Raw genomic sequence first — 27,695 nt, 5'->3', positions numbered from 1 at the left:
GCGAGTGCTCGGATACGTAGCGAGCGGTCTTTGGACCGGCAGAAATAGGCCAACAGGAATATATCGGGGAGTGGATAAAAACCCTTTTCGGGTTAATCACGGTAAGGAGATCGTCGGGAGAAAAAGAGAACCGCCGCGGCCGATTTCGTTCGCGAACCGACAAAGGCAGAAACCGCTGGCTAATAATTTTAATGCAAATTGCGCGTGCAACTAAGTTATTAATCTTTTGTTTCGTCGAACGCGTGTAGAGCGTTAACGAGGAGAGTGCGAGACCTTCGGATCAACGATTTAGTCGAAACTATGTACGGCGGTACATTTGTTCACTTTGAGAAACATCGTATGTACGGGAATAAACTGAGCCTTAAGTTTTCAAGTTACAGATATATTTTGTTCGTGTCGCTCTATTGCTTATTGAACGTATTGACTCAACTTTATTACATATATTAATGAGGAACAACAGTCTGTTGATTGGCATAGTTGATTAGAGATAAAGTCTTTACTACTGGTCATGTTCTGGTTCTTGTAATTTTAGAAAATACGTTCGAAAGTATAATATACTTTGCAAAATATAATATTTGCAAAAATATTGATTATCTACCTAGACAATTTAGACATTCGTGGGGAGAGATTTTAACAGTTAGGGCTCGAAGTAAGATGCAAAATTAGAATAGACAAAATGACGCTGGGAATTTTGCTTTTGAGAAAATCGGTTTGAAAAATCGAAAATAATCAATCAACGATATTTCTCTTAATTCTTTTAAATATTACAATTCAATTCCCAATTCTACGATAGATTCCTATACTTTCGTTGAGTTTTCTGTTCCAAAATTTTCTTGCTGCAAAATTCAACTTGGAGAAATTGGATTGCCACATTGTACAGTGAAATTTCTTCGCTTGAAGTCTGATTTTTCTGCCAACGCGGAAAACTTCGACGTAATCGGTGACCCGAAAATCTTCCACTTTCCTCGGAAATCGCCATCTGCGAATCGAATATGTATTTCGACGGATCGAAAACGAGCGAAGTCAGATGTTACTCGTTAGGGGGGCTGGCAATGAGAACGACTGGAATTGATGAACTTACTCTGTCGCCGATTACGATAGAACCGTATCGATTGAAGGTGCATCCTTCGTCGATGGAAAGCGAGGGGGATGCGATACGCAACCAGGACGTCTTCCGCGGACGGCGTTACGGGTTCACCAAAGCGTGGCAGCAGCAGGAGCTGGGGCAGAGCTAAGGGACGATAGACGTTTAGTGGAGAAACACGATCACGAAGAGAGAATCATCCAGGCACATCGTTACTCACAAAAGCATCGTTTATTTTCTCTTTATCTCTCTTAAAATGAATTTATAATTTTTATAATAATACATCAATAATAATTATTAATAATAATTAATGATAATAATTAATAATTAATTAATCAATCAATTAATTAATTCATAATAATTAATTCATAATATAGTGATATCAAGATCGAAGGGAGTTCGTCGATCGACGCGTGAATCACGTCCGAGATTCAAGTTCCAAACGCAATCTAAGGGGGAAACGACCGTAATATAGGACTTTACGGTCTCCTCTCTTTGATACGATGAAACCTGCCTGGTTTTTCAGGAATCGCAACGTTTGGAACCTGCTCGGAGCAAAATCTGCGAATGTTGTACGATTCGAGGATCGTACGCGCGACGTTCGTTGAGTCGGTTTTCTGATCGCACGCGCGACGTTCGTTGAGTCGGTTTTCTGATCGCACGCCCCCCAAAATTCTCGGGGGGGTTGAAGACAAACACGAGAACGATACGACACGCGCGCAACACGTTTTCATGCATTTTATTTAATTGTTCTGCGCGTGTGTATGTGTGTACGTGGATGTGTGTAGGTGTGTATGTGTGTGTGCGTGCGAGTGTGTATGGGTGTGTGTGTGTCTACGAACGTATCAGTGTATGATACAGGACGACAGTGCGTTATATAGAATTTTTTTTACACCGCTTAACATTACACCGCATAATTAATATAATATCTTTCTCACGCGCTATGTATAAGTATTTACAAGTAACGGAGAGTCGGTAAGTATCTCGGGTGCGTGGGTGAAGGCTCGAACTGTGGACAAAAGGGGACGAGGATAAAAGGACGAGGGAGAAAGAAGAAGAGAATCGGTGGACGAGGCAGCGATCGCGACTGTACAGAGAGACTCGTTCGAGCGGAAAGACGAAGAATCGAATGAAATCGGATTCGACGAATAGCGTAAAAAGTCGAAAGGTCGAGAGGGGGGGGGGGAACGAGCGTCGTTTAGTCGAAGCATCGTTCGAGAGGATCGCTGCCCGATCTACCGAAGGGGAAAATACAGGTAGCAGGGGCGGTAGAGAATGGGCGGCCGATGGAACGAAGGGCTTAGTAGAGTGGCGACGCGTCAACCTAGAGACTATGTACAGGCGCGGGGGACGAGGGTGAGGGAGTCTGCGCGGTCCCCGGCGTGCCAGGATTCTGTTGCACGGAATAGGAATTACTTTGACGCGAGTGCTGTTGCTGTTGGTGTTGGTGTTGATGGTGATGGTGGTGATGGTGGTGATGGTGATGATGGTTCTGGTGTTGGTGATGGGTAGGAGCTGTGTTTGCGGAGGCAGAGGTGGAGGTGGCGTGATGGTGAGCGATGGTCTGGTGAGCAGCGGCGTGATTCTGGACGAGGTTCAGGTTGAGGGGGTAGGATAGGGGGGAGCCCAGGGCCGTTGCGGCAGCGGAACTGCAGGCACCGGCTCCGGGCCCCACCGGGCTCAGTGCATGCTCATCCCCGCGTGCGGGTGGTGGGCCGCCGCCGGGACGGAGGTTGCGTGATGATGCGGATGGTGCATTAGAGGAGGGAGATGCGGGTGGTGGGGATGGTGTGGGGTCAGAGGTGGAGGGGTCATCTGTATTGGGGTCATGGGCGTTGTCGGCTGATGGCCGAGACTGGTGGTGGTGGTGGTCTGGGATGTGGTGTTGTTGGTGGTGTCCTGGCCCGCCGCCACCGCCGCTGCCGCTGCCGCCGCCGCCGCCGCCGCCGCCACCAGAGCCTGCTGCTGCTGCTGCTGCTGCTGCTGGTGCTGGGCCTGAGCCGGTTGGGCCGGTTGCTGCGGTGGCTGCTGCTGCTGCTGCTGCGGCGGCGGCGGCGGCTGCGGCTGCGGCGGCACCGAGCTGGAAGTGGGACTCTGCTGACTCCCGTTGTCCTCGCTGTCGGAGCAGGACTCGGCTGACGAGCTCCCCGCTCCCCCCTTGCCCTTGCTGCCGCTGCTGCTGCTGCTGCTGCTGTGGGTCTTGACGTGCTTCGCGAGATGGTCGCTGCGCATGAACCGCTTGTTGCAGACCGGGCAGGCGAATCTCTTTTCGCCGGTGTGGGTTCGAAGGTGCCGCTGCAACTCATCCGAACGTGTGAACCGCTTGCCACAGAAAAGCCAGTTGCAAACAAACGGTCGCTCACCAGTGTGCCACCGTAAGTGGGCCTTCAGATGCGACGTTTTCCCGTAGACCTTACCGCAGCCGGGTATGTGACAGCTATGGATGTTCTTCTTCCTGAGATGTACGCCGGCCGGACCGAGTCTCTCGGCTTCTTGACAATTCGGACAGTCGCAGGTCGCACGTCCGGTGTAGCGTCTTTGGGAGCGCGGCGACGGGGCTTGGCTAACGCCGCCTGCCCCAACGCCGACGCCGCCGCCGCTCCCCTGAGGGCTACCGGCACCGGCGCTCGCGCTCGCCGTCGCGGCCGCGTGATGGTGAAGACCGAACCCGGGAGGGCCTCCCGGCAACATCGATTTGTACGTGTCTTGAAGGAGATTGTGGCCGGCGGTGGTCGCGGTGGTCAGCAAATGATTGCCCGCGAGCGCTAGGCTCGTCGAGTAGTCGGCCGAGTAGTTGGCCATTTGCGCGGCATGCACACCGACGCCGACCGTGCTGCCGACGTCCAGCCATCCGCCGGCTGTCGCGGCCCCGTGAACGTCCCACCAACCGTCGCTCGCTTTGATACCGCCGTGTGTCGCGCCCGGCATCGCGTTGAACGGCCACGACTCGTACGGATGTCGGCCGTACACCGAGCCCAAGGTCGCTCCCTCGACCTTTCCGAGCAGGCTGCTTTGATGATGATGCGGATCGCCGGCCGGTTGGGCGCTCGCTGTTCCAGGAAAGTACAGGTCGCTGCCGTATTGAGGCGCGGTCGACGCGCAGGAAGTCACCGGCGCTCTCGCGTAGCCGCCGGTCGTGCTGCCGGCGCTGCTCGTCGCCGCCGGTCTTTGACTGACTCCGGTCGTTGTGCATCCACCTCCTCCTCCACCCCCGCCCCCTCCCCCTCCCCCACCTCCTCCGCCTCCGCCGCCACCGCTTCCAGCGGAGTGCTGCGGCGAGCTGCCACTGCTCTGCGGACTCTTCTTCCACGGGTGGAAACCTTTGCCCACCGCCGCGTCGGCCAAAGGCGGTGGACTCTTGCTGCTCAATTTGTTGCACTGAGCCGCGAGCATCGCCAACGGTGTACCTCGTAAACCTGGATGATCCTGAAACAAGAAAAAACAACCAACGGATCACGACTCGATTCCGTCCAATTCCTCTTCGGTAGATCGTTCGTTCGATCGATCGATCGATCGAGTACAGCACGGCACGCTGGCCACGATTTTATTACGGCGAAACGCGTTCCCGAGCAGGTGTTACCTCGGAATTACGATCCACTCTTCCGATACGATTACGCAAGCCGATAATAACGAGTTTCGGCGGGCTTCGCGAATTAGGCGCCCGCGTGTATATCGATCCCGGGCGAAATCGCCCGCTCGATTGAGACGCTTTCTCAAGGTAACGCAGCTCGTAATATCGAAATCCACCGGACGCTCGATGCGGCCATAATCGCAGCTAAATCGACCCAAAAAAGAAACCGCGCTCGCTCGCCACCGGCCGCCGGAACCGAGGCTTCCCCCGAGGATATATAATGACACTAAATTGCCGGTCCTATCCTAGGAGAGAGATCCAAGATTACCCGAAACTATCGTCAAGCCCGACTCCGCTCCACTCCACCGTCTACCTTCGTTTCCCTTGCTCCACGAACAACAACTACGAAATCTTCCGCGCCCTATACCCTAACGACTTTTGTACCTCGCGTTTTTCCAACTCCAACGCCGCTCCGACGGCGAAAGTCGATCGTACAGAAATTATCGAGACGTCGTTTTCGAGTAGCGAAGGAAAGACGAGCGAGCCTCGGTGGCTACCGAAAGGCTGGAGGCTGGCGAGGGTCCGAAGCGGATTCGGACGTGGAAAGGTAAAGGCAAAGGGTCCGCGGAAGCGGCAGGAAATTAAAGTCTGGCGGGCCGCGCAGCCATTAGCAGCCGGCGCCATCGAGGCGACACGCCCCCACGCGGTTCAAACCTTGCACCAACACCGACCAAAGACAACGGGTGCGCGCACCCTTCGACGATCCAGACAAAGAGCAACACCGTGACAGAGACAGAGACAGAGACAGAGACAGAGAGAGCTCTACCAATCCGTGGTCACCCCGTGCTGTAACTTCGGGCAAGGTTGCCAGGGTAATAACCACGGTTGCGGTCAACGGCGAGCTCCTTTCCTGTTCCGCTCTTTAAAAAAATCTCGGAGTCGTTGTGGCTCGGGTCGTCGACTCTTTCACCATGTCGGAACTCTTTGACGGAGCTCGTGTATCGAGCCTCGTTAGCGTCGTTTCAAAATTTCCATCCGAAGCTTCTCGTCGGCCCCCTGATCCCCAGCGTTATCGGAGGACAATCCTGGAAAAGGGAGAGTCGAGAACGCGATGGCTCTCGTTTCGAGGCGTCGACGAATAGCAAGGTGGCGACGAACTTTGGCGCTTGCTCGCCGCGGTTTCGCCGCAACGGGGGTGGAAGACGACCTCGTCCTTTCGGCTCTTTGCTGCTGTGGGGTGAGAAAGCTGGTTGAAGAAGGAAGAGGCACCAGAGAGAAAGGGAGAGAGAGAGAGAGAGAGAGAAAGGAGAGGACGAGTCAAAGAGAGGGAAGTAGGAGGATGAAGGGGAGAGAGTATCTCTCGGCCGGTGGTGTACGAGCCACGCCCTCTTCGAGCTTCGTGAGTGCAGGTTGTAGGCAGGCTACGTATTGATCCGGCGGAACGATATGACAGTGGCCTGGTGGAGACAACGACGTCTCTCAATTAGCCTGCTCTGCCTTCCTTTCTCCACTCTATATCCTCGCTCATTCCGCGACCGCTGTAGAGAAAATGCTCGTTCCACTTACACCGGATAATGTAGTCCACTGTTTAGGTCACGAGTTTCTGATACGATGCATGTATATCGCGTCAACGCCTCTCAAATCGATCTGCTCGCGATGTCAGACTTCTTATCTTGAAGAGTGGATGATATCGTGGTGGACGATCGTTGTGATAGCAGATCAACGAGAACGCGTAAAGCGCGTTAATAGGCTTATCGATTAGGACGATATTAACTGGCACACCGGTCTGTAATTATATCGCGCAGAACGAAAAGCAGTCGTTATTTCGTGCTAGCAATGCACGAGCGCGAGGCGCCTTCCAGTCGCTGATACACCTTCCGCTCGCTCGTCTCTGCTTATACCTGTCGTCTTTCGATCGTCGCGATTCTTCGCCAATCGTTCATGTTTTATGCATGTTACGCACGCAGGCGACATAGGCTCGCGCGCCCACGTTTTCGTTTGCTCTAGCGAACTCGAGCGACTCGTATTAGACAGCTTTACGGGTGAGGCGAATAGAAAGAAGGAATCGTAGAATCGTGGCAACGAAAGAAGCGATAGTCTCGCGTACGATGATCGTAACTGAACGAGATTTGCCGCGTTTTCGTTGCTCGCCGGTCGGACGTTTCTTTCAGTCACATTTTTACGAATATGATTCGAGGAACGAAGTCTAAGCAGAAGTTTGCTTTACCTGCTAGATATCGTAACGAGTACCACGCTTTCGATATTTCGCATACTTTTGCGTGCAATTTGGAACCGCCAAATCTCCCACAAACGCATGAAAGTCCACAGTCTCGTTATCGTTGAACGGAGGATTTTTACAGAAATTCGATCACCTGTTCCATGCTATTTTCACGTAAAAATCAACTTTGCAACTTACAATTATCATAGTATAGCGTCGAAAGGAAAAATTCCACTTTCGCGCAGCGTCAACGCGCGAGAGGAGAATCGCTCGTCTGCATAAGACCGATAGCGCGGGATTGCGAGCGAGATCCGTCTCAGGTTCGCGGCCGGCTGTCGGCACAGTTGAAAGAGAGCCATCGTAGGTTGGGCACGGCTAGAATCCTTTGTTTTAGCCGCGTGACGTCACGCCCATCCTAGCCAGCTAGGACTAATAACGCCTTCGGCTGTGCCGCGCATAAATTAAAACCAGGCAGCGTCGTCGTCTCCCTTCTTCCTCGCCTCTCTTGGCTGGCAATCTTCCGAGAACTACGTAACACCAGCCGAGTCCTTTCGAAGATGCAGGTCGTCGTAAAGTTCCGACAATGAGCGGGTCAAACGTTTCGAGGAAACAGGAAAGTAGAGTGCCAAGGGAACGAAAAATTTGTCGGTACGTTTGCCGTACAGTGTAGACTTTGTCGATGTTTCTCGCGCGAATCTTACGTTCGAGTGAACAGGGGACGGCGTGTCGAATTGGCTCGACGTGTGTAACGAAAGGAATTCATCACGTGTTCGAAGAGATTCATCGATATCCTGGAGTAGACGAGCTCGAGAGATTTTGGGAATCGACACTAATGTAGAATTCTTGACATTTCCAAGTTCTTTGGTGGAGTTGAACACGCTGAATGAATTTTTTATATAATGCAATATATAATAATTTTAATTTTAATAATTACATTTATGTTTTTCTTGTCTAGGGATCATAGTTTATGTTCTTGCAGATATGGCCTGTATCGTACGTTCTACGTTCTCGTCATTTTATCAACCGCTTGATATTTCTGATAAAAATTGATTTCGAATCATCGAACGATAACATTAGGTTGTCCGAAAAGTTTCTTTCGTTTTATAAGGAAACGATAGACGCGCAATGTTTTATACTAGTTTATTGAATTATGCACGAACATAATAATAGAAATAGAACGATATGGATCACGCTTAATTCGATAAGATAATATAAAACAGAAATTGTTGTTCGTCTATTATCACCCTATGAAACGAAAGAAACTTTTCGGACAACCTAATATAACGAGGAAGGATGAGTAAGCGAACGATCTTATCGGGCTTGATAGATTTTGCATAACGTTCGAGTTGCATGAATTGTCTAATTACGAGAGCACGGGAATGTTCTTCGAAGAAACGATAAAAATACCACGGTGTCGTATACGATAATAAATTATGCGAGTCCATGTATCAAATAATAATTCGATCAGTCACAGAAAATTTGCCATTTAGAATATTACGTTATTAATAATTCAAGCTATAGAAATGTATAGAGATGTGTAGATTATCAGAGGATAAGCGTTTTACGTGATCCGAAATCAATGACCAGCGATTGTATTCCAATTCTATAACATTCTCACACATAATTGAAGGTATAGAAGAAAAGAGTCAATCGCTCGGCTATAGACGACGTAAAGAGAAAGCGACAGGGTTGGTGAACGGCTGAAACAAAACGGAACCGGTGGGTGTCAGAGCGAAAGCAAGAGCCACGCGACAGCTGAACGCGGGGTTCGCACAACGGTCGGCTGAAGCGAGGGTGCGAACCCGGTAAACCGTAGGGTGTCGAAGCAACTGGGCGTGTGGCAAACCGCATCCGACGTCTACGCGTCAACCTTCTTTCCCTCTCTCCTCATCAAACCACAAATGGAGACGTTTTTGGTTCCACTATCCAAATACATTTCCAAAGGATTCGTATATTTCCGATCGAAACGACACGATTCTTTCTCTTATCCCGAAAAGACAATTAAAGTATCGAGGCAAAAAAATAAAAAAAAAAAAAAAAGAAAAACGAAAAAGAAGGTCCGGTAATAGAGCTGGACGCGAAATTAGTCGGCGGTGTTCGCTGGTTTCCGTGTAAAAAGCGTCGGTCGTTTTCGAGAGGCATTGACCACCGGCTCCTCACTGGCACCTGCCTCGAGCTGCTTCTGATTGGATCCACCTGCGTTTCTCTTTAGAGAGATCGTTCAAACGGTACGCTCGTTTTTCCGAATCGCAGATTTCGAGAGTTTCTCAACGACGTGAATAAGCGTAGACTATGAAAATAGAAAAATACGATAAGTCGTATTGGTCATTTTCTATAGAACAGCAATTACCAGATCCCAGATCTATCAAATTATTTCCTCCTTCGATTACTTCGTATTAAACTACTTCTTTTTAACCACTAAGTATCGTAGAAGTGGGAAAATCCATAAAAGTAAACTTGTCATATTTCTCTCGTCTGGTTTTTACGAGTATTAGGCTATCAATACCGACAATACCGTAGGATCTTCCCATTTCCTACGAATCGCGGTATTCGTTCAAGATTATTAGAGGAATGCTCGATCCATCGGGATTTTGCATCGGCGCGTGATGCCGTTCGAACTATAATACGTGGTTAAATTTTTATTTTATTTTATCAAGAAGCTTAACCTGGTAAAATACATCCAAGCTAAGTACAAATTCAACGGTATTATAGTTAGGTGCATAAAAATAATTTTACATCGCCACGATATCGTAAATTATTTATCCGAATTACAGCTCGCTCGAATCCCGTGAGTTTCGAACTCGAGTCACAAAACTAGCGCATAGTTTCGAGTTTCCTCTCGAATCTCGATGAATTCCGAGTGTCGCTATAATACTTATCTTCGTTTGCTGGCAGTTGGACTGATATCTCGCTCGCGAAATAGTACTCATAAACCGTGCAGTAAAGTTTCACAAACGATTCGCTTCTGTGCTATGCTCCGCCATGGGAAACGGACTGCTACGCAATCTTAATATCGATCTGGTTCCTATAAAAGCAGCTTGGCGCGGGGTTGTAAAAATAAGCTCTTCCGTAACAACTTGGCGCGGCAGTAAAAGCGACCGCGAGAGATTAAATTAAAACGAGACGCGTACGCGCGCTTGCGACCGACGTCGTTCGCCAGATTTTCATATTTTCTGTTAATTGCTTCCTCCGGCCAACAGGAGGAAAAAAAGATGAACGCGTACGGACCACGAATACAGCGGTTGATGGCGGTAAACGGCGTCGTTACAGCTCTGGTTCGGCTCGACGCGTCCCTTTGGGATACGTGGCGAGCTGAGAGATCGCCATGATATCGTGCCTCGTTTCTAATGCTAATTATTTGTTTATCGGCCTCCGCATGCAACTGCTCCGACACGCAGACTTCACCCGATAAAACACCGCTACCGCTTTCGAACCCTTCTACGAGCGCGGAGAACTTATTATTCCTTCCTACACACTATTTGCTTCGCGGATGGTGTTCTCCATCGCGAAAACACCGTTGTTCTCTCCTATTCGATTTCTCAAGAGTCCTCAACTGTGTATTTATCGATCGACGAGATTGCACGAATATTATTTATATAACACTCGGTATTGATACTATGGAAACGAAACGTAGAAACTTTTAGAAGAATTCTTCCTTGCAAAATGTGAACCACTGTATATATTTAGTGCTGTTTACGTGTACATATCGACCGAACGAGAAATTATTTCACTATTTTTGAACATTCTGCAGTCTTTTTTTTCTCTTTTATTCTATTTCTTTAACGTTAACTAGAAATTCGTACGTCTTTTACACGTTTATACGTTTACCGATACGTAAAGGGGAATTTAAGTCGAATCCATTATGTTTGATCGATCAAAATCGATGAGATTCGCGTGTTTGATTTTCAAGCGGCTCTTACATCTCGCTGTCCCAATGAATTTTTTTAGAACGAATTCCTTCGTAATTGATCGCGTGTCAGTGGCGATTCTCTATACCTTACGTTAAAGTTAAGGGAAGAAATTTATGTACTATGGTAGATTCACTATGGCGGATCGTGGTAGTCTACTTCAGAGAATTCGAAAGAGGGTAAATTTCCATGATCGGACATCGTGGAATCAGGTTTCGTGGACGTTGTTGCACGGCTATTGGGAAACGAAACATAGAGAAGCTCATCGGACACGATAGAAACTTTGGTCGGGAGACGGGATTAATAATTTTATTCATGAGTAACCAAGGCTGCACCGCGACCAAGAAGAGCCTCCGTTAGTTCCCACCAGGCGGCAGCTACCTGTTATCCTCCCTTCTAAATTATGTTTTTTAATTAAATCCATCGTGAGAGAGCGACTCGGCTATCTCTGTTTCGCCCTTCGTCCCTGGTCGCGGCGTCCCTCGTCTGTCCGATGTGCGCGCCGCGCGTTACGAAAGGTCCGATCGTATATCCGAAAAAGTCTACCTCGCTGTAACCGTGGCCCGGGGCCAAAACAGGGAGCTGCCCAAATTTATTCGGCTATCGAGCGACCGGAGGGAACACAGAGAGAAGGCTGCTTCTTCTTCAACTTCTTCCTCGCTTTTTTCTCTTCCATCGTGTTGTTGCTCGCCACCGAGTTTTTTGGCCTCCGTATAGGCCCTCGACAAATTTCAAATTGCCCTTGGACCTAATGATTTCCGGGTATAGAACGGGGCACCCACGTAACCAAAGGGCAGTGCAGCAAAGGGAGCGAAAGTCTTAGAGAACGTTGCCACGATCGAAATCGGTCGGTGAGCGCAGGGAAGAGAAACGACAGGGAGAAAAATGGCCAGGCTACCGATTCATTAACACTCGTAAATCTGTCACCCCTCGCTGTTCGGAATATTAATCGCGCACTACAAGTTTGTTATAATTCGTAGCCAGTTAACGCCGTTTATCCTCGGTCGAGTATACGTTTGACGAAGAAACGGAGCATGTTTGACCGCCCTAAACGCTTTATCGCCTGCGGTACCCAGCGATTTTGCGTCGGTAGCTTCGATCCTCTTGGACTCGCGCCCGGTTCGTGTTAACTCGACGACAGATTAAAGCGGAGCCGAAGTCCAAGGCAATAGCTTCCCGCTGACAGCGTTCCTTCCTCTGTATAATCGAATTGACTTCGGTCTTCGAGAGGAAACGAGAAAATGATCGTACTAAATGTCATCAAAGAACACGAGAAGCATCGATCCTCTCGATTTTCCTCGCTCTGGAGATGGGATCGAGGTCCACGGGTTTATATCCACGGGTAATAATCCATTGAAACGGATTTTAATTATTTACGTCGAGTTTTCGTGAAATTGTCGGTAAATCGAACAATCAGCGAACAGATCCAAACAGTGAAACAGAAGGGACGCGTGATATTAGAATAAAAGAACAAATAGAAGAACGTTTGAGTAACAAACAGAAAGGACTGATCTGAGAAGAAAGGATCGATCGAGAGGAAGAAGAATCAATTGAATTGGATAACTGAAGAAGGAGTAATTGATTGCTTAAATACGTTTACGATTTCTACGAAATGTATGCTGCAACTAAAACCTTCTAATTTTTACATAGATTTTCAGATTTTCAAATCAATGTAATTTGCGTGAATGAAATTTGAAAATGTTTTATATAATCCGCACGATACGTACTTACGAGTTTTCTATAGTAAGTTTACAGATACTTCGTCGAACCACTGTATCGGTATATTCCACGAAATCGCGAGTTCATTTTGCAAGTAGATTCGCACACGGACAAGAACCGAGGCGTATCCACTTGTTCCGAAGACAGCGACAATGAGGTAAATTTTGTCGATAGAGCAATTGCTTTTCGACAAAAATCGCGGCTCGTTTTTCAGACGTTACGTCTTCATTAGGATAATGAGGCTGGCGTAAATCTGTTACGGGAAGCGGCGTGTTGTTGCGCGTGCTTCTGGAATATCTCCGGGATCTGGGGGAAGGAAGTCATCGCATTTGCATCGAGTAATTTAGTGGTACATAAAATTCTGCAGCCAATTAGCGGCCAAGTGTCCGATCTATCGCCCGGCTAGTCGTTTACTCCTTTTAGAACGCTTCTAATTTCGGAAAGGTGACCCGTTTTGAACGTCTTTCATTTCCTCCGTGTCTACGGCCAGTTTTACTCTTCTCCTATTCCAGGCGATGCTCGCCTCTTGCGCAAGCAAAACTTAACTGGCCGTTCTAAAGGACTGACGGACGTAAAACTTTACATTTGCTCGAGGAACCAGCTTCAATGTTCGATTAAATTAACGTTACGAGGATATTAAAGATGCCCTACGTTTCTTTTTTTCTTTTTCCTTGTCGTTCGTTTCGTTTGCTCTCTTTCTCTCTTTTTTTTTTATTGGAGATACGCAAACGAATTTTATATCAACGAGCAGAGTACTTTCCCGTTTGCTATCTACCTTTTATTCCTACGTTTTGTTTTTACTTTTCTCTGTACAATATCCTCATGAAGATTTCTTGTGCTTTCAAGCACTATAAATATAAAACTCCTTGGAAATATTTATTTCTGGCAAACGAACTACATCGATAATGAATTAATCTAAGTCTTCGAACAAGATGGTAATTCTCAAAGGTCCTTAATTATATTGAAATAACTTCCTAATGATATTTCAAGCTTACTTTATCTTCTAACTATCCTAATACTTATGTGCACATGGGGGTGTACATATTATAAAAGCCATAACGGAAACCATCGAATCAAGACAGAAATCGCGACTCGTTGAAGAAACCAACAGCCTGAGGGACCGCTGTTAATTTTCATCCAACTTAGGAAACGGCAACCTCTGCCTTAATCGATGTCGCGTCCAGTCATCTCGTAGAAGTCGAACCGCCTATATTTCAAAGTGGCCCGGCTATAACGACAATATTTTCCACGCCATTTGTCCGAGGATCTTTCGCGCTCGCGTCCAGAGGTCGCGCGAGGGGCGGGGTCGGATAGTCGTGTTTATTGTTCGGCCAGGTAGACCAGCGTGGTCGATCGTTCGATACATTATTCGGCTCCTAGATCAGCCTTCCGAGAGCTTCTCGTTCCCGTATATTCCACGTTTTATCACCAGCACTGCCACGGTGGTCCTAGTCGGCGGCTTTCTTTCAATTACGAAAGTTTAAGTAAGTAGCGTCACCGCGCAGCCGAGAGGGGCAATCGTACGAACGATAAATTAACCGAATATTAGCATTTAAATGATCCACCGGTTGAAGCAGGATTTTGATAGGGTTTCGATGGACCCACGAAACCTGCGAAAAGTTTCATGCAAGGGTCTATCCAAGGCTGTGCCATGTCGCGCAACATCTGGCGGGAATCATCAGTCTTCGACAACTACGATACGACGTGCTACTGATGGATGAACCTTTTCACGGACCTATCGTTCGACCATCGTTCAGAATACGATGGTTTTGTATCGCCTGTCACCGAACGCCCTGACGATGGAGCCTTTGTATCGCCCTACGACCTCTCAGATTGATACAATCGACGTTTACACGCTGCTCCAGGTTATATGCCGGATTAACGATTAAAGCGTTCAACTTTCATTGTTTACGAATCAACGATCCTGTTATTTTGCGAGAATAAAGAGCGTCGCGGTGAACAGGAAGATGATACTGCTTGTGAAACTCGTACTACGCTATATAATATATTTATACTACATGTAATATTAATAGCGATAATATATTAGGAACATTAGAAAACGTTAGGAACGTGATTGGATTGTCAGAATTTTTCTGATACCATTGCACATGAAACTAAGTATCTTATTTGAAGAACGATGATTACTCCTTACATTTTCTCAAACTTCATTAAATTGATTTGTATCAATATACAATGAAAACTTGGCACGAAACGTTATTTTCCACGATGCTTACGTGGAATCTCTGGTAGGTGAAAATGGCCCGTCGTTCGCTATTTACGTCGCTTTTGCAGCATCAATCGTTCGAGAATAAGGGGTTGAATCGCGAGAAGAGGATGGAACAAGGCAGGCTTCTCTCAGGTGGCCACACACGCGGCTCTCACCTGCGCGAGCTCGATATTATTTATTCGCGGTATTCGCGAAACGCCGGTTGATACAGGTCTTAGGCAGCTAGTGCCTGTCGTAATTTAGTCGCGCAGCGTTTTACGAGAGGCGCAGGGACCAAGAAGGCGAACGGTACTTGGCGAAATTTGCCAACGAGCGAACGCGCGAGCCGATAAATTTACACCGCGCGGCATACTTCTAACAACCTAAGTGCTCCTTTTACGACGAAAGCTTACATTGAAAGCAAGATACGCTCGATATACATATATACGTATATATACGCAAGTTGGTTCGTAATTGCGGCGGAGATCCGTGGACGAGCTGTGGAGCGGTTCCACCAGCTGCACCTGCGAATATTTACGTTCAATTAAAAACTCGTAAACACCTAACGTCGGCTAAATCTAAATGGACCTGGACGATACAGTTGCTCGTCCACTGTTTCAGCGTCAGTGACTGTCTTTCAACGACCAAGAACAACGACTCTTTCCACTCTTTTTCCACGGTTAGCCGATATACGAATGAAACGGGCGCCTTCCGCTTCGTCAAAGGAATAAAGACTATGTAAGGTAGTGGTCGCGTGTCGATTACACGAATCGATGGTCGCGCACCTGTCCTCACGGTGGCTTTGCCAATTTCGTCCCCTCGTCACGAGAAACGTCCGAATTTTTGGAAAGGCTTTAACGAGACAGATACGTCGAATCAAAGGGAAATCGCTCGTATTAAATGGATTATGGTTTCTATCGAAGCTTCTCGGAACCACGTCGCGCGTTTAGGGAGATATTCGGAAAAACTGATTTCCTATTATTGAGATACGTGTAATTTTGCGTGCTACACTAGATCAGTCGCGTAGTAGTGACACACATATACGAGTACGAGTGTACGAGTAGAGTGTGTGTCTCGTAAAACAGATGAATGTAACTGTTCCGTTAGTAGTGTGGTATAAGAAGATGATGAGACGGAGTGCTGAGAGGCGCGCAAATGTATATCGACGAAGATCTTGTACATCACATATTAAATAAATCTGAAACTATTTTGATATCAATTCCAAGTGTAATCTAAGTGTTCCTATATATTTATTTCCGCGATTAAGATCCACAATTTTCAACACCTATCGCAAATTTCGATCAATCGTAACTTTTTGTATTTAGACGTTCCGATCGAGCAAATTATTGGAAATTTCAAAGGACACGAGTTCGACCACGTTGGTTAGCTATAACTCGGCTCTCGCAACCTATGATAAAACGATAAACGTCGCTTTATAAAAGCACTTTATCAATGTAAACTGTCAACTTTACACCGCAGACTTTACCCATCAATAACGATGATTTATATTCGAGAAAATATACTTTTCCCAGTTCGAACGTCACTAACAGTAATTGATCGCTACCCGATGGTTAAAAACCATTAGCATATCTATTAAAACCATCCACGTTTATCTTCCACGATCTTCACGCGCCAAACATCTTACATGCGTATTCAAAATGCTGTGTGTGGAATAAACAGTCATCGAAAGAGTTAATCGATACGCGTTCGTCGAGGGTCCTCGATAACCATCGTTCGCGTCGACAGCGTCCATCTTTTCGCGTGGAGCGGGTCGACACGCGACAGAACCGCGACGTAAAATCGGCCTTCGGTCTGACGGTTGGAAAGAAGCCTGAGAGAGCGACGTGGCGCGAGTTAAGCGGCTGGTCGAGGCAATTTAGCAGAATCCTCTCCAGAGTACATCCGTGTGTACGCGCGGCCCGTGTAATACACGTACACTGCTGGCTTGTCCGAAGTGTTACTGACGGCGCTACGCCAACAAACTGCCACTAAATCACCTTTGGCAGACCGTGAACCCGTTCATCTCGTCGGACGCAGGTGCTGCTAAAGCGAACCGCTCCAGAGGATCCAATCTCGGCGCCGCCGCATCGTCCACGCGGTTGTAATACGCTTTGCGCAAAAAGTAAACGGTTGCCGGATCGGCCTTACAAATAATTCGACAAGGTAAATAACCCTGATGCGATCTTCCTGGATAGAATTCTCTCTGTGCTTGGTAGCGCTGTTTCGCGGAAAATATGCTCGATCATAGAGATACGGTAAGTTCATAAAGCGAAACGTTAAGCTCGGCAAATTGGTATCGTTGTTACTAAAATATCAGATTGTTTCTTCTCGAAAGTTCTTTTAATCTGGTTGCTCGCACATTCGTTTGTATTTCGAGTCTTTTCGCTGAAACATTGCATATGCTTGTTCGTCTTCTTCTTATTCACTTGATTCTACGTGTAAGTGACTACGTTGTTAATAATTTTACAACGTAACCTCGCTATATCGCTTGTATTAATCGTATTTACCTTGCGATGGAATGCTTCCGGCTCGAAATCCATGGAAAACTTACACAAGTTAATCGCTATCCGACTACTTGCTTCGTAAGGATAAATCAAGAACAGTTAGGCTAGCGACCACGCCGTACGAAGAGACGCGAAACGCGCGCTTTCTCCGACTATGAATTACACGCGTAACGATTATAGACATTACGTGGACGGAGCGTTGCTGGAAACCGCTAAAGAGGACCACGGAGACTGTTTAATTTTCCTGCTCCGCGTGGACATGCTTGATAAACGTTCGCGTAATTTACCCAGCCAATTTTCCTATCTTTTCCGTGTACCTACATCGAGTCTTCGTTTTCTCTATTGCCTGCAGCTGAGAGTTCGTTGCTGTTCTGAATAAAGGATGTCCGAGATCGTTTGCTCGGATATGTTCGATATACAGCGTGTAAATAAGAAAAAAAGAACGTCAGACATCAAGACAAGGAAAAACGTCGTTTGCGGTTTATTTTTTCCATCCGTAAAAGTATAACCTCGAGTTAAATAAATTTCTAGAAATTTGTTTTTCAAAATATCATTATACGTGTGTTTGGATAATGAAATTGACGAGTTCATAAAGAACGCGGTTGATCGGTTTAGCTTGTGAGAAGCTCGTATTCGTTTTTCGCGAATGCTATGAATGCCGCATAATAGAAATGATTGATAAATTGCCGCGATATCTGGTTCTGGGAGGCGCGCATTAATCAACGTTTGCGTTAAAGGAAATGGCGTCTTTGCGATAATTGGCAAAGATTTCGCATGCGTTGAAAATTGATACACGGGTTTGGTGTCGCGAGAATATCGGTTGGGCGTGCGATTATCGACGAAACGATGCGTTCAGCCGGATCTCGGGTAAATTGGTTCGCGTGTCTTCTACGAGAGCCCGCGCGATTTATAGCTTCATCGTGCTTTCATATCGTAAATTCACGACGTACGCAAGCGCGTGCATGCCTCTATACCGAGGAGAAGCTTTTCCTCGGCTCGGCCACACCACGTACCGAGATTATGCAAATCGTGCAGTGTTAACCCGACCGCCAAAGATTATAATAACTTTTCAGCTGTCATGTTTCGTTTGTAATGATCGCGATTTCCCGGCCGATAGCGGTCGTTCTACGGCAAACGTGTTACACGAAGCCCGATCGTTTCTAACTTAAACAGTCCGTTGAGTTCCACGGAAGCACGCAGACTGCTCTTGTTTAGACTCTACTGGACGATGGCTTATTAAAAAGGAGTTACACGGGATGAAAGAGGCATAAACGCGTGACAAAACTCCGAGGATCACGTAATCTCGCGGCGATACGATCGCTGCTTTAATTTGCCACGTACTCGTGCCATGGAAAATTTGCGAAACAACCTTGACGATTCGGTGAACAGTTCTGTTATTTGCCCGTCGCTAAACCTCACTATTCGTCCCGTTGAAAATTACTCGAACTTTACGAGTTTAACCCTCTCTAACCCGTTAGATACCAAATAATAGTTTACTATAACGCTGTAAGTACTTCGGTTCCTTTAAATTTCCTAAAATTGAAGTACTTAAATGGAAGGAAAAGAACTACAATCTAACGATATTAATTACATTCTCAAGAATTGTCTTTCGTAGTTACAATATCGAAAACTAGAATTCGACGATGTAATGGAAAAAGAGTGGAAAATGAATTATCAGATTAATACAACGTCGTTAATTTCGTCGTTAATTTAAGATCTTGCCAATTTGATTAGAAATTCTATTGTTTGCTCGTCGTTGAATCTCAACATTCATCAAACTATTTCTGCCTGAATTGAAAATTATCCAAGCTTCACCCATCTGATTCTAAACCGCAGAGGGTGTTGATTATGAATGAATTGAAAAACGGCGATCCGTTTAATTCGATCGTCGAAGACGCGTGTACCGCGGGATCAGTTTATCAGATCGTCGCTATTGAATCAGTCCATTAGAAGCGTATCTAACCCCTCGCGGGCGTAACCCTCAGGAATCGTGGTCCTGCGCGGATCCACCCTCGTTCACGACGATAGCAGAGAGTACTGCAACAGACTGTGACATATTAGGCAACCCCCTGAGGACATCATCCCCGTATAAGAGGCCCATAAAGAGGGTGACTCCGCTCTCAGATTTATTGTTTCGCGATTTAGTGGCCAAGCGAGCCGTGGGAGTCTGCTGTGGTTGCTCTATATTCACCCTCGTCACTCGTAAATAAATTATCGTCCGTACGAAAACACCATCAGGTCGAGGCAGCAGAACGTATAAGTACTCGCGAGTACCAGAAGATCACCGGAGAACGGATCGTTCGGTTTCGAGATCGTTAGAGCTGACCTTCGTCGCAGGTACGAATCGCGCGACCGACGAGAGACGACGACGATCCAGTTTCTTAAAGAGAAAGGCGTTGCTCTTTGGCAAGATTTATGGCCATCTTTATTCCCATGAAACTCGGAAACCGTTTCCCCTCCATAAAAATTCATGGTCGGTGTAACAGTCTCTTCTCGAGTCTACATGCGTGGGTCGAGCGATTTGACGAATCGCGTTTTTCAAACGAAGAACAGAGGAAGGAACGCGCTATAGCACGGTTTCGTTGATTTTCTTATTGATTGTAACGTAATTGTAGGAATGAACGGCGGGATTTTAATGACGCGTTGTACGTAATTGACGCAATTAAAAACGAAAACTATCCGTTAGGTGCAAAGACGTGGTCATGATAGATACGGTTAATTGCAGAGGCGTGTCACGTCTTTTAAAGATAGCTAGTAAGTTAAGAAAGTTTTACGGAAGCTAAACAGATTGTTTTTATTGGAAGAGAAAAAAATGTATAGGTTTCGTGTTCAAAAGTGCACAAGTTTCTACTACGAATATCAGTTGGATCGTTTAGATACCATGTTGACGTTACTTCGCCAATTGACAAATAAAGCTACGAACGTAACTTTGAAAACTTGCCTTGAAACTTACACGTTATTACACGTTCTTAGAAAAGATAAATTTGTGGTATCGAATAACGTTTGTTTCTTGGGAATTGGTCGTTAATCGTATATCTGTGGCAATAAAATTGACATTCACGAAAGCGGAGTCGATCAATTTTGCTTCTAAGACGTTCGGTTCACTATGAATTACGAATTTACGCTTGAAAAAAATGATTTAATGCTGATTAATTTTAAATCGATTCTTTGTCGGCTTGTTTAAATTACTGAAAAATCTAGCTGTCTTGTTATTTGCAGCAGCCCCTTCAAACGCATGAAAAAGGGTGAACCAAGTAACTACGTTCGGAGAGGAAATATCAATGACACCGTGTTTAATGGCCGAGCTATTTTCGGAAGGTTAGCCATAAATTCAGCGGGTTTCCGTGTTCGGTTTAACGAAGCGTCCAATCTGTACGTCTAACGGGACAAACGCGGGTTTCGTTATGCAACGCGTCGAAAGAGGATAATTCGTTCCCGTAGGGAAGGAACGCGATAGCGATACGGACGTAGGCACCGAAATGCAAATTATCCCGTTTGCAAGGACGCGGGGAGAGCGAAATGAAGAAAATTGAGCCGATCTCGTTGAGACTGTTCGCTATTCCGGTTTCCTGGCTCGTTCGACTACTGCGTTTTGTCCTTACGCAACGTCTGATCGTAGATACACGTTTGGAAATTTACTTGCTCCAATGTACCACCAGGCAATAGGTACCATGAAAGTCGAGCAAATCGATGTTGCAATAATTTGTCGTTTACGACGTTTCTTGTTTACGACGTGCACAACTGGATGCTGTTGGATACAGCTGAACTATCTCGTTGCAGACGTCTAGACGAATGTACGAAATATTTATGATATTTTTATTCCGGTATATATCTACGCCGGTCGATAATGTACACGGTGTATCCAGAACATTCGTGGATCGATGCTGTTTAGAGAGGAGGTAAATTGTACTATTACGCACCGAGATATGTTATGTGATATTAATCGGAATTAAAGCGATGTAAAGATCATAAGCAATAGCGTTCCAATTCGTATCTCATGAATCAGTTACCTTGCAAATCTTGCGTCTTTTCCAGGTTGAAAGTAATTGTGCATGGAATTCATTCCGAGAACTTGCGACTTTAAGAAAAGAGAAATATTTCTTCTCGCTGAAAAAGAAGCGTTGCAATTTCTAACGTCGATAAAAAAGAAGTTTTCCTATCCCAAAAGAAGTTTTCGGCAAGCATCGGGAAAGTATCGAGAGATACTCTACGTGGAACGTGAAATAATAAATCATCAGCGCAGAAGCTTTTCGAACATACTGTACGGACCTCGCCAAAATCCGTGTCTACGTCGTACGTCCAATTCGAATATACATAATTTTACGATTTCTTTTTAGCAGTCTGAGAGACGACTCGGTATCGATTCGGTGGCATTCCTGCGTAAACTGCGGCAATTATCCCAGGCATCGCTCAAAACTCGCCGGTTCCTCTTTCGGCCGCGAACAACACGCGATCTTCCGAGGCGCGAACGAACTCCGAGCTCGGTCATATGCATCTGCTAAAGGGAAAATCGCCGCTGTGTTTCTCGTGCAGGGTATACCGGAAGTTTTTTACGGGCCTTGGAAAAGGTCGTTGCTCTATACTGGTCGTGAGAGGTAATCTGCCTTTCCAGAAGCGGCCTCCCTGTCTCCGTCTTGAGCGCGGATAGAACTGGAACTCGAGATAATTACTCGCGGCAAAACGAGTCAACGCGTCTTTTATAAAAAGCTAACTCTCCAACATTTTTATCAGGGTACCAGTTTGTTGTCAGATATCGTACAGCCGCCATTATATCGTAGGATTATCGTTATTTAGCGTTACATCAAGGATGACAGGGCTTTCTTTCGTTGCCACGATATTATCTATCTAATAAATTACGCGATAAGCGTTCTCTAAAAGGATAGTTAACGAGCGAGAAATCATTTCTGGAGCTCTGACCGTGAACTCGGTAAACGGCTATACTATCGCGCTGGTGTAAAAAATTCGCGCTTCATGGCACGTATAATATGCAGTCGATAAATCATCGAGCACGGTGGACAGCCGAGCCAACGTTTGGTATTTTGGTTCCGACTCCGCGGGGGTTTGGCACCCCTGCGGGGGTTCCCTGCTGTTGCCACGCTTCTTTTCCTAGTGGATCCATCCGTGGTGAGAGATCGGATCGAGAGCCTCGAGGTGTTTGCCACGCGAAATAGAAGGGCGCCAGTTTGCGGCGCTCTGACGCGCGTACGATAATGATTGGCGATTGAAAGACGTAAGAAAAAAAAAAAAAAGAAAAAAAGAAAGAAAGGCTAAGAGAAAATTCGTAGGAACCCCCCGCGTAAGAGGATATATCTAACGTAATGATGGTAAGCGCAGGAACCGATTGGAGCGTGCAATTTCACAGTGGAAAAAATGTTGCATTGTGTTTAGCGGAGGAAAGTAGTCGGGTTAATAGAATCGAGTCGTTAATAATCGTCTTCCACTTTAGTCGAGTGGCGCACGTTAAGGCCTCGAGGTGTTGACCAGATCGAGTATTGTTCATCTTTCCCATGATGGTCCCGGTGAATGACGCTGGCTGCGATGATACGTCACGATAATGGCCGGTAATTCGACGTACCATCTCAAGGCTCGTGCGCGCTCTACGAGGAATATTGTTTACAACGACGATACCATACCAACCCCGGAGAAGAGAAGTCTTGCCTTTTCAATTATCGAACCTTCCAGCGATACGATGATGGTCGATGGAAAACGCACACATACGAGCGGCTTCACAAGCGGGCGCCGGTAAACCCACACGCACCGGCTGCATCTCTCTACCAAATTGCAGCCTCGAACCACGGCGCTCTATCGTCACGCCATACGACACACACGAGACGATCGCACGAATCGTCTTTTCGTGTTTAGAATGTCCTCGTTCGCAAGAAACCGAGCGTTTCCCTGCATTCTTAATTGTTCCGCTCCCCCCCCCCCCTCTTCCCCCATTCACTCGTGGAAAAGTTCAAATACGAAGCGGAATTCTACGTTTCTATTTGATGAATAATTCCATCGACGACGGTACTGTATGGAGAATAATGACCGATAATTCGAGGTACTGCTCGCGCGAGCAATAGGAACACCGTGTACGCGAACGAAGCAGAGGGGAGGCTAGGGTTTTCAATTATCGAACCTTGCACGATAACGATGCCAGCCAACTTGCGTACGTGCATTTTACCGAGAGCACACCCCCTAACCGAGGCTACGAAATTGCATCTTTGACCGTTTAATGAAAACCGAGAGCGCACCGTAATGAATATCTTACGCTTCGTACCTTTGAGAACCGCTCGGCCAGTTGCAGCAATCTTTTTCCTTGGAAAAAGCATTCACTCTAATTCGTTGAACTCGCTTTAAACAGCTCGGCAACGTCGTTAAACCTGATGAAAACTGCATGAGCAACGCGCACAATGACTATCGAGAACCGTTCGCAAGCGCGTAACTTTGGAGAAAAAAAGAAAGAAAGAAAGAAAGAAAAAGAATGTTTGGCTCGACAAAGGACATCCCAAGGGCCACGAAATTGATCGATCATACGCAAAAACGGTTTTCCAAGACGTGCACATCGAGCAGGCGGCCATGTTGTCACCCCGAACATCTGCCACTTTCGGGCCCTGCGTTTCCAACCAACACGAACGAGTTTTCGAAAGGGTGTTTACACGTCGGGAACTCGCGACGTACTCCACAAAAATAATTCATTAAACCCGGGCAAAGCCTATTGCTTGGTAGGCGTGACGCCATTTCGAAGGGATTTTGTCGTCGAGCAATGAACGACGAAGCCTTTTTTTCCATCGAGGGGAGACTCCTTCTGTCATCTTTATTTCTTCCAGTGATATAAACCAAGCATTTCTGCTCGTCATCGGGCAAAACCATATCGAGCAAAGACAAGCGTTGTGGTCGCTCGAAGAATGGAAGTTTCCGGTCGACGGAAAATTCGTTCTCAGAAAAGACAAATTAGGGTGACATCGTCGTCGCGTCCGGTGCTCCAGGTAAATCCTCTTAGGTCATAAAAAGGCCATGCCGTGCTTTCATCCCCTCCAGCGCGACGAACGACGTATTTTTGCGACGAACGGTGTATACCGTGGCCGTTCGCAGTCCATTGTCATCCTTGAAAATGTCAACGGGGCGTCGTTTAAAAGGACACTTTTACCCTGCCAATCGGATTATCGGATTACCAGCGTGGAAGTGAAGTGGAGCGACGTGCCGAGGATTTTCGAGCGGAACCTCCCTGTATTCTAATTGTACTACTTTATTTTCTAAAAAGAAAACAACCATGTAACGCGTCTTCGCAAATCGCAGTGGGATAAAAGCGGTCAGCTTTTTATTATAAAGGAGTTATAAGTACGTAAGCAACTAGAAAGAAACGAGCTAATTTTTGAAATTCCTTTTCGAACGTATCGTTATTCGCGTCGTCTTGTTTTAACGGATCGATTTATGAAAACAAATTATTCGTTTCTCGAGTTCACGTCAATCGCGAACGTTAATCGCGCACGTATTCGTGTAATGAAGATTTGATCGCCTGAGTACCTGGAAGGTCAGCGATCGAATCCGACGTTTCGTTGGAGAATTTTTGCTCGTGTTACACAACCATGTATACTATAATTGCAGCAGTTTATTTTTGAAAAAAGGAATTTGCGTAATACGCCTTTGCAAATCGAAGAATAAGAATGGCCAGTCTCTGATTGTACAAGGTTTATAAGTAATAAGTACACAAGCAACTAGAAAGAAATATGTGTAGCATTGGATAGCGACGGGGTGCAGCGAGTTTCGTTGATGAATATTTGATAATGCTCGCCGATCAATGTAGTATGTATCGAAATAAAGTCTTGCGCGACTTAGTCACCAGTTACGTTACTTATAGTTCAACATAGATACTTGACGAGAGAAAGTTCCATCGTCGCCTGATTAATTAATTAGCCGAGAATCGATGAAAATCCATCGCGCTGCGGTATGAAAAGTTTCGATAGGAACTTTTGCTAGTAAACGATACTACTATTGTTAAGAACAGACAATTTAAACGCGAACGTTTAAATCATTGTGACAGAAACGAAAGGAAACGTTCATAGAGGATAACGACAAAAGTATGAAAGAGAAAATTCTTGGTCACGTATCCCCGTTTACGAGGATCGAGTGACGAGAGGAAGTAGGTATCGTGTTACCATCCCACGCATCCTGTCAAGTGGATCCTCTTGGTGCACAAAGAGCAGCAGACAAATAATTGGCTCCTTGGGTGCACAGGTAAAGGCCAGTCCCTTTGATCCCTGAGAACCTTGCGTAAGAACTATTATATCAAGGATACTCGATACATTGGGATTGGGCGCTTCAATAACGCGAACGAAAGCAAAGGGACGAAGAGAAAAATAAACTGGTCGCAACATTCTGAACGTCGCGTCGACGAGACGGCGAGTATTTGCCGAGTAGCTTTATATTTGTCTCGGCGTTCTCGGTTATAGCAATGCGAATCGATGTTTTAATACCCAAGAGAACCTGTGCTCTCTCGTTTCGAAAGTCACAGCGAGCTATGGAAATCAGATCGCGGTATACCAAGTATACCGAGCGAAATAAGCGAAGCGGAGTTCGAAACGAAGCAGGAAGAGAGCTGGAACGAGCGACGCACATGACTTTTCACCGAGATTAATTTTCGGCACGACACACCGACAGGAAACTTTTCTGCTGACTTAATTAACGCTCGTACGCGTCTCTTTTTCGATGCCGAGGATTTAATTACTTTTTTACATCGACTCGTAAATCATCTCGCCGAGGCCAGCGGAGCAACGGCGTCCTTCTTGCCGAGTCATAAAATAAAAAGTCCCAAAGCCGAGAGAAGAGAGTGGAACACGTGTTATGCCAGAGAGAAGGCACAAAAGCTGCTGGAAACGGTTTCTATCGGATACAGCTCGCGGTTACGGAGATCGCTGCTTCTGTCAAAACAGGACAGATTATCCCGGATAATCTGACGGATTACAGAGCTGATAATGCTCGCAGGTAGTTCCCGGACAATGTCAAGGAAAGGCTCGCTGCGTACAAGCGACAATGCGGATGCGGAAACGGCCAGCATCTGCGCAACCAAGACGTCGCTCGTATTTTTCGCTGCGTCCACTGTACCTATGCCATAAAAGATGCAGCTAACCCTCGAAAATTTGCTCGATGCCTCTCGAAGCGCCTGGTCCATCGATCCGAAAATTGAAAATTACACGATGATCACCCGACAGATAAAATTCCGAGTCGCGTTCAAAGTCTCGCGGCGATGCCGACGGCGTTGTCTAAAGTGCGCTTAATTCTCCGCTTGGTCGATCTTCCAACAGGACCTTCGATTTTATCGGCTAGTCCACCGAAAGAGCTCTGACGAAGGTGACAAGGCGAACAGTAGCACCTGATTTGCGAGATCAACGATTCGTGGTCTACCTGAACGGATTAAGATCCCTATCTGGAAGGAGGCTGAGTAATTGACCTTGCCTTAGGGAGATCAGAGGTTGACAGCTACCCTTGCCTCTGACGGCTGGCCTGCATTTTAAAGACCACCGTCGCGGAACAAATCTGGCCATTAGTTAACTTCTAATCTTGGCGTCTTATTTTTAGTAGCGATCGGGAGGCCGAAAGTCTCGATGGTTGCGTCGCTTGTTACCAATCGTAGCGAAAGAATTTTGGAATAATAACGTTGATTTGAACACAACGATCGTGGCAGGAAGCTTGGCGAACGAGCAACTATCTGCGCAAGAAACTCGATGAAATTGATGATCGAGGACTCACCACATGTCCGTGCACCGGTGACTTGGCGATCGACTGTAGCTGCGGGTAAAGTTGGCCAGCCGCAGCCGGTGTCATGTCAGTCAACATCTCGTTGACGCGTATCAACGGCTATACTCGTCAATTCGCGGAATCCTGTCTGCTGTTCTTCGGCGAGTTCGACGAACGACGCGGTCCTCGACGTTATCTTTCTCTCAGATATCGAGTCTCTCTCTGTCCAATATGCACACTTCACTTGCGTTCACCGACGGTTCGATGATTCGAAACTGGAATTCGTTGGTTAAAAGGAAGATTGGAAAAGTCGCAGGCCTCGGAGGCAGTGTCCGCGGCCGTCGGCTGGATAAAAAAGCGAGTGGATCGGAAACGTCGTGGTGCGTCGGGCAAACCGGTTAACGTGGTTCCCGTTCTTCGCCCCGTGACAGACTGCCGGCTATCCGATCGGCTTTGCCCCGACCAGACAGGGGAATGGTAGTAGGGAAGCGAGCAGGACTTCGGCCCCCGGGCAAAAAAGGGGCAGAGCTTGCTGGGCGGAACCCAGGGAAAACCAGTTACCGCCCCTGACCGCCTCCGTGCCGTGTCCGCTTCCTCTTCGCTTTATTTATCCCCACCGATTTTCCTCCCACTCTTTCCTCTTCTCTCTCTTTCCCCATTTCTCTGCCTCCAACTCTCTCGCCGTCCCTCTTCCTCATGTTCCATCCGAAGCATTCTCTTTGTCTCTCTCTCTCTCTTCAACCTCCGCCGCCGCCAATCCGT

At 46.7% G+C, this 27,695-nt stretch overlaps 1 protein-coding gene across 1 annotated transcript; it reads right to left on the bottom strand.

Moving 5' to 3' along the window:
• Positions 1–1,710: 1,710 nt before the first annotated feature.
• Positions 1,711–27,413, bottom strand: Sp1 (transcription factor Sp8). Its single transcript, XM_069124420.1, has 4 exons — positions 26,946–27,413; positions 4,339–4,510; positions 3,448–4,287; positions 1,711–3,379 (listed from the first exon to the last, which is right to left on the bottom strand). The coding sequence occupies exons 1-4, from the start codon at positions 27,030–27,032 to the stop codon at positions 2,409–2,411; spliced, it is 2,070 nt and encodes a 689-aa protein (XP_068980521.1). The 5' UTR covers positions 27,033–27,413; the 3' UTR covers positions 1,711–2,408.
• Positions 27,414–27,695: the final 282 nt, after the last annotated feature.

This window comes from Bombus flavifrons, chromosome 12, assembly GCF_040668555.2.
Source record: "Bombus flavifrons isolate JBK064 chromosome 12, iyBomFlav1_principal, whole genome shotgun sequence".
In the NCBI taxonomy this organism is placed as follows: Eukaryota; Metazoa; Arthropoda; class Insecta; order Hymenoptera; family Apidae; genus Bombus; species Bombus flavifrons.
The sequence above is the reverse complement of the archived record's forward strand: the minus strand, read 5'-3'. Positions and strand labels throughout refer to the sequence as shown.

Coding starts and splice junctions, on each gene's coding strand:
- Sp1 (XM_069124420.1), bottom strand. CDS start 27,032: ATGTTGACTGACATGACACCGGCTGCGGCTGGCCAACTTTACCCGCAG. Junction 4,511..26,945: donor CACCGGTGCACGGACATGTG/GTGAGTCCTCGA, acceptor TTCTTGTTTCAG/GATCATCCAGGTTTACGAGG. Junction 3,380..3,447: donor CCACTTACGGTGGCACACTG/GTGAGCGACCGT, acceptor GATGAGTTGCAG/CGGCACCTTCGAACCCACAC.